Below are 7,401 nucleotides of genomic sequence, written 5' to 3'. Positions count from 1 at the left end.
ACGCAATTTCCGGATGATACGCCACTTCCTAAAAATGACATTGACGTTTCCGTTTATTTTATGAATAACTAATTAATATTTATACTAATAAAACAATGGCAAGCTACGTATTATTATTGTATAGAAGAGTTGAGTAATTACGCCAATGAAAAGGGCTGTAATCGAAGTGGAACGGCAAACCTGACGTAGAACTACAAACTAGGATTGGAACTACAACTTCCAGTATACCACAATCTGGTAAGAATGACTTCCGGGTCCAATGAGCTTGAGTTCCCCGCCTTTTGAGTACAACGCCTTCCCAACAATACAGAGGAAGTCTAAAGTTGGACGTTATAAAGCATCTTTCGTAGTGGACATGTAAATGAAGTACTGGAGGCGATTTACTCTTTGAAGCAATCTGCTGGCAGCCATGTTGCTGCCATCCGACGTCGCTCGTCTTGTTCTGGGTAGGTCTGATCAGAACGAACGAACAAGTTGTAGCTGTAGCATTAGCCAACATAATTATAAACACAAGCAGGGTTGTCAAAAGCTTTCGCGCGTCAGCTGGGCTTTACAGAACTAACAAGTGTAAAACAATGTTCAACGTAGCGTTTTGTTTTGTTTTGGGGGGATTATGTTGTGTCCAACTGTTAGAATATCGTTTTCTGTCATCAGGCTATCTTCAGGAAGAAGGTCTCTCCGCTACAAGCCAAGCATTCATTCAGGAGAGCCCAAGCCTGAAAGAATATGCAGAACACACCATGGGAGATGGAGCTCTCCCTGCTTGTGTTTTTGTAAGTTGCACGCATATATGCAGCCATGAAGATAAGACAAGTTGAAATTAGATATGCTGTACATCTCACCATGTCTGTTATCTCTTCCCCGTAGTCTGTCTTTGGAAAGGGACTGACAACAATTTTAAATGAGTATATGGCTTCAAAAGCAAAAGGTATTCATGCCACCTTTAATATAACCAGCTAATGTGTCATGTTTTATTTTCCTAATTTCCCACTCGATCTTTTTACAGAGACTTGCCATGAAGTACCTGCTATGTTGACATCATTGTGGAAAAAGCTGGATTTTACGCTCAAACAAATCAAGTAATACAAATTATTACCAGAGTATGGGTGGTTAGCAGTCAGCCTTGTTCCAGTGTGGTTTTGAATGTTCTTTCCGTGCTTGTGATGACATTCTGAACTTCATCTCACAGCCATAAAACATGCAAGATTTACTGGAGATTCGAAGTTGCCTTGTCCAAGAAAAGCAGTTCAGAAAATGCATGGAGGATGGGGTTTATGATATTGTATTTATGGTTTATGATATCATCTTTCTAAAAACATAAACATTTGATCTTTCTCTCAGGTCCTTACAGAGTTCTCCAGCTATAGCAGCAAGTCAGAGAGGTGAGTAACTAAAAATAAAATGGGAATTTCTGGACGCTTTGCATATACATTTGAACACAATCTATCTCAGAACACTATACCACCTCTGTTTTCCACTTCCCAAAGAATTTTCCCAAAGGATACAATAAAAATTGAAATTATGTGTTCCAGCATCAAACCTTTTGTCTCAGAATCTATTTTACTGGGGAAGTATCATTCTTACCTGTTATTCAAATAAAGAAAATAAGATGATCACTCTGTGATAAATCGTGTTGACAAAAGTAATAATAATGGTGTCGAAAAGGAACTTCTGAAAGCAAGCCAGATTGGTGCATTGCACTCTTGAACACTCTTAATCATCCAAATGTTTAAAAAACTGTTATACAATAAATTTGGTACTAATAGTAATTGAAAACAGGTTTAGTTGTTGCTGCTGCTTTAGCTGCTTGTCGCATTACCAGTAGTCAAGTATTTCATAAGTTCCATTGCCAGTAGCCATTGTACTGAGATCCTGTGTTTGTCATCCTAAAATGATCCAAAAATGGTGTGATTGATTTTTAAACAAATTATAAGCCCAGACCTAAACTAAACAGTTATGTAACTGGTCTTTTTCCATAATAGCACGTTCACGCATTGGACTGGCAAACTTGGCGAAACAACGAGGTTTGACGATGACGTCAACGAGCAGTCTTGTATGTTCTTCGGAGGCATCCTTAATCAGCAGCCCGGCACTCAGCACACAGAGTACGCTCAGCCACTCCATCCCTGTGAGCTACAGTTCTCCCCAAATCAGAGCCCCTCCGGGTACTGCAACAGCTCAGCAATTCCATGATATTAGCCAATCACTCAATATACAGAGTAAGTATCTCATAGCGTCTTGGTATGTAAGGAAAAGATAAATAATATATTACCATGCTTGTCTCTTTCAGGAGATTGCCCTATACAGATAATAGTTTCAGAACAGCGACCAAATCCTGGACCAATGTCTCCTGGGCGACGGAAATGGTAAGGAGAGCTGTTATATTTATATGCACGCTGACAAAATACTCTGATGTTTTTAAATAGAAAGATGTATTAGTGTATTAAACACCACAATCATGTGTTCTGCCCTCAGGGACACTCCAAGGAAAAGGAGCACTGCTCTGGGGTGCTCCAGTGGTCCTGGAAAGTCGAGTACACCTGCCAGCAATGTTACTGCTGAACCACAACCTGAAGAAGTCGTTGATGAGAACTTCCCTGTAAGTATATGTGCATTCCGCTTTTAACAGGAATAATGAGACAGATAGTTGTACAACTGCAAATTTCACACCAAATGTATGTCCACAGCAACTTGTGATACAAAGTGCTCGTGATAAGATTCTGGGAGACCGGTCTTTACAGGAAAAACTTGCTGAAAATATCAACAAAATTCTTGCAAAGTAAGTGTTAGTTGTTTTTTTAAAAATGTCAATACTGGTCTTCAATGTAATGTGAAACATATTAAAATGCATACAATATTTTCTTCTTGTTTTCCTGTCAAACTTTAGTGAGCCAACTCCCCAAACAGTAAAGGCCCCATCAAGTTCGATAGAAGAGGACCAGTCAATTGATGAGATCCTGGGATTACAGGTGCTCAGTTTCTGTTCTTAAATAAATCATATATTTAATATTAACCTGATTATTTTTATTCAGGGAGAAATACATATGAGTGAGGATGCAATTCATGATATTTTGGAGCAAACGGAATCGGACCCCGCATTTCAGGCCCTGTTTGACCTCTTTGACTACAGTAAATATACATTGTTGTCTTTGTTTTGACTGTAGTAAAACATTTCAACATATGGCATGGCTCTTCTTATTTACGAATGCATAACGCTGATTTTCCTTTGCAGATAAAGCACGAAATGATGGAGAACCAGGAAATATGGATATGGACAATAAGACAGGAGAGAATGATAATGCCGGACCACCATCTACAGTCGGCCAGCTTCAGAGTAACAATCCAGGTACGATGGTCAACTAATTTCAGAGCTGAACTTAAAATCCATCAGGTAACGACTAAGATGAATCATTTTGTACTTTTGTCATTTAACAGGCACCACAGTACAAGAAACATCAGATTTAACAGCGGCAACGGTGAAGAACAAACCTATCCAAGAACGCAAGACCAGAAAATCAAACACTCTGTTGAAAAAGAGTGTAATCGGGCCAAGCAGCAGATCATCCCAGTCAGACAACAGTACTGAAAATGAAAAAGAAAAAGCTTCACTCTTTAGTAATACTGTTGATGCATCACCAATGGATATTGACAGCACAGTGGATACTTCAGCTATCTTGGAGCATACACCCACTCTCGGAGAACTGTGTGTCACTAAAGATAACGTCGCCACCACTATGTCCCTCATGGACTCAACAGCTGTCCTTTCATCGAAAGCCACTCCTACGGCGGAACCAGTCGTTCGTGTGGCAACGCAAAGGGGAAGTAAACAAGAACAAGGCTCTCGAGTTGAATCTTTGGCATCTTTATCTTCGCAGGGTGATGAGCCTGTGTTTTTGTCTCCTGATCAAGTTAAGATGAGTGGAAACCCCTCTCTTACTTCAGTTGCAATCAGTGGTGGAGTAATTCAGCCTCAGATGAATCTCTCAGTAACGCCTCAGTCATCCATGAGCTCATTTTCTTCCGCAGACTCCACTGTTGCTAACAACACTGGAACAAATATAGTAACAGCTTGTCCCCAGCTATCTTCCTCTCTCAGCACACCTCATACAGGTATACTTGACTCATCCACTTTTACCTCCGCCACATCCCCAATCTCTGGAATGCTCGGCGCTGCTCAATCTAGCTTGGCCACCTGCGATAAAAACACCCCAAGAAAAGATATGACAGATTCCAATAATGTGGTTTCTTTGAAGATCATCATCAGTGATAACCCAGATGACATTTCCTCAAGTGATAAAGCTCTGAATCAGGCAATTTCCAGTATTTCTACAGAAAAGCTCCCAACAATCTACCTTTCTTCACCCGCCAAGTCCCCTAGAGAACCTGGCACACCAAGAGGCACTAACTTGGATGAAGCCGCACTGGCGGTGCATGGCTTACAAAGCTCAGAGGCACTTGCTAATTCCCCTTCCAGAGCTGGGCCACTTCTCCCATTTCATCAGTTAACCTCAGCAACACAAACACAACTGGCGAATTCAGCTAGTAGAGCCGGAGCACTAGTTCCATTTCATCAGGTCACATCAGCAACACCTAGTAGAGCCGGAGCACTAGTTCCTTTTCATCAAGTAACGTCAGCGACACCTAGGAGAGCAGGAGCACTCGGTCCATTTGATCAGTTAACAGCAACAACACAAACACAGCAAGCTCATTCACCTAGTAGAGTTGGAGCACTAGTTTCTTCTCATCCGTTACCGACGCCGACACAAACACAGCAAAGCTACATTATTCAGCTACCCTTGGACACTGCTAACCCTGCGCTTCAAGGAGCGGGTGCTAGCTATTTCCTCATGACGGAACCCCTGACAGCAGATACTTCAAGCAGACAGGTGCAGGTGTCTGCAGGTTCCTCAAAAGTACCTCATTTGCCCCAAAACAGCCATTATAGTGTTTCAGCAGCAACTCCTCCACAAAGCCTTGTCACTGGTAAGAGACGCCTCTGATCCGTGATCATTTTTATCAGCTGCATTAGCGAGTGCTGATGTTAAAAATTCTTCACAGGGTCACCACTCATCTTGCCATCACCTGCTAAGCCTATGATGCTTCCTGTCTCTGTTGTGGGGCAGAATGCGACTGGAAATGTCCAGATGGTGGCTAATCAGGTAAAAGAATATGTTCTGACTTCGATTCATTCTGCACAGAATGAGAGTATTGATTGGGAGTGTTGCTTTACAGGGTGTTAGAATACCAAACCTAGTGCCAATGCAGCACACAGTAACTTTGGATCCCAAACTTTCGATGGTTGCTGGTAACCAACCCACAACTGGTGGTAAGTACTAGCTGTCTTCTTTGGCTAACAGATAGATGGTTGTGATATACAGTACATTGATTTCAGAATGGTTCTGAACCTCCATATGTTTGAAAAATAGCTTATCACCGTACCTGCTCACCGCAGCTATAATCCACGCTTTTCCATCAGTGAAAGCCGGTATGATAGACTACCGCATACTCTCGGTTCGGCACAAATGTTTTCTTTTGTTTTGTTAAGGTTTGGGCTTTTAAAAAAATCTATAATTTTTTTGTTGTATTTTTCCAATGCATTTCACTGGAAAGAGACTTTTTTTTACATGATCTAAGACCGAAATCAATATGGGATCAGGATACCGCTAGTACTAGGCACTCCAGCTACTGTCACTGCAGTGTTTTGGTTCCTTTTATGTTGTTGTTTGGCGTGCTGAGAAGCACGCCTGGATGGTTGTTCATTGTCTGAACAGAAAATTGCCGTGTTACAACATTTGGAGGGACATGACCAGAAATGCAACAGTATTTTAATGCAGAGCATTTCATCTTATTTGTCCTCTGGACAAATAATAATGTTTGACCACCCCAAACTGAGGTGACTAAAGTTTAGCTGGCGCGGTATTGCACAGTGGAAAAGCAGAATGCGTGCTCATTTCTCTGACCTAATTTCTGTGCATTCTAGGAATTATGCTCAATGAAGTCACACAGAATTTGCACAATGCAAATCAGCATCACGAATCAAAGGATTTTGGTTCCAGCCATAAGAGAATTTTATGTTTTGAGTCATCTACCAAAATTCAGCCAACAACTTCTAAACCAACAACAGCCACCTCTTCAGCTGGGAATGTGTCACCGTCACTGTGTGTCACGCAGTCTAAAAAAGGTCGTTCACAAACGACCCGCTGTACAAGGCCTACCATCCTCGGTGGCAATAAGCACAAACGGAGAGTCGAGACCGTGAGGTGCTCGGCAGATCCCAAAACTGGTGGAAATTTGGATAAGAATTTCCCTTCACAACAACAAAATTGCGATGCTAACATCCCACATCAAAAACCTCAAATTGCAAGTGGGAGCAGAGTCGATGTGTCTCAGACTGAGTCAATAAAAAGCTCAGAGCCAAGAAACAAATTGAAATCTACAGCAGGGAAACACAGTCCTAATGAAGTTGAGGTAAGTGATGGAACTAAGCCAAAGTATGATAGCTCAGAGTCGTCGTCATCCAATTCTGCACTAAAATCGGGCAGTAAAAAAAAAGTTGACAGCAACAAGAAAGATCCTGCGGAACAAACAGACGAGACCATGCATACTCCGTGCCAACCAAATGTGATAGCCGACAAAGAAAACAAAACAATGGGTTGCTCGCCAGTGCAGCAGCAGCAGGCCACTCACACGCCAGCAGACATAGCACCTCCAGCTGTCACACCTACGTCAAGTTCCCAATCCACAGCTGCCAAAATTCCCTCAAAGACCATCTCTCTGGCCACGAAGGCAGCGGAGCTTCTGCAGAACATTCAAGGGCTGAACTCTCCTCCCAGACCTGCTAAAAGATTACCGGTAGGACTCAACAGCCCAGATCTTACTGGTCCGCGAACCCCAGGGACTGGTGGTAACCCAGAAGAATCGATGAAAAGTCCAAGAACTCCCTTGCAACAGAAGAAGGGTAAAGATGCAGAGGGAACACCTAAGAATCTTCTTCCCCATAACACCCCAGATGTCCCAACCTGCAGCCCCGCCAGTGAGACTGGCAGTGAAAACAGCATCAATATGGCTGCTCACACGCTAATGATCCTGTCGCGTGCCGCCATCGCCAGGACTGGCACTCCACTCAAGAACAGTTTGCGTCAAGAGGCGGGCGAAAAGTCTCCTGCAAACTTGGAAAATTCCAAGAAACGGAAGCAGTCCCCTTCCACAGCAACCCCCCCTGTTAAGAAGTCTTTAAAGCAATCTCCCACTAAAAAGCAAAAAAAGGTAAGGCACATCTACTTGGTATTATTTTAATAGAGTTTAACATTTATTTTTACGTAGCCTCTTAAATAGATGGTCTTTCTGTCATAGCTTGAAATTTTAGTCCTGCCATTTCAAGCGGAGTGAATCACAGAAAAA

General features: G+C 42.3%; 1 protein-coding gene across 2 annotated transcripts in view; it reads left to right on the top strand.

The window, feature by feature from the left end:
* The first annotated feature begins 243 nt into the window (after positions 1-243).
* Positions 244-7,401, top strand: part of npat (nuclear protein, ataxia-telangiectasia locus) — a 19,482-nt gene continuing 12,324 nt past the window's right edge. The window contains exons 1-16 of one of the 2 annotated variants that reach the window (XM_088381032.1): positions 244-446; positions 655-773; positions 868-928; positions 1,007-1,079; positions 1,342-1,382; positions 1,983-2,219; positions 2,291-2,366; positions 2,476-2,599; positions 2,688-2,779; positions 2,888-2,969; positions 3,033-3,129; positions 3,233-3,346; positions 3,436-4,983; positions 5,059-5,159; positions 5,233-5,326; positions 5,981-7,266. In XM_088381032.1, coding sequence (XP_088237158.1) covers positions 410-446; positions 655-773; positions 868-928; positions 1,007-1,079; positions 1,342-1,382; positions 1,983-2,219; positions 2,291-2,366; positions 2,476-2,599; positions 2,688-2,779; positions 2,888-2,969; positions 3,033-3,129; positions 3,233-3,346; positions 3,436-4,983; positions 5,059-5,159; positions 5,233-5,326; positions 5,981-7,266 — 4,182 coding nt within the window. In that variant the 5' untranslated portion in view covers positions 244-409. The remainder of the gene's footprint in view (positions 447-654; positions 774-867; positions 929-1,006; positions 1,080-1,341; positions 1,383-1,982; positions 2,220-2,290; positions 2,367-2,475; positions 2,600-2,687; positions 2,780-2,887; positions 2,970-3,032; positions 3,130-3,232; positions 3,347-3,435; positions 4,984-5,058; positions 5,160-5,232; positions 5,327-5,980; positions 7,267-7,401) is intronic. The other variant, XM_088381033.1, reaches the window with a different exon arrangement.

Source organism: Syngnathus floridae, chromosome 7 (assembly GCF_059516105.1).
Source record: "Syngnathus floridae isolate MCC-2025c chromosome 7, RoL_Sflo_1.0, whole genome shotgun sequence".
Classification (NCBI taxonomy): domain Eukaryota; kingdom Metazoa; phylum Chordata; class Actinopteri; order Syngnathiformes; family Syngnathidae; genus Syngnathus; species Syngnathus floridae.
This window is presented reverse-complemented; position numbering and strand designations above follow the sequence as displayed.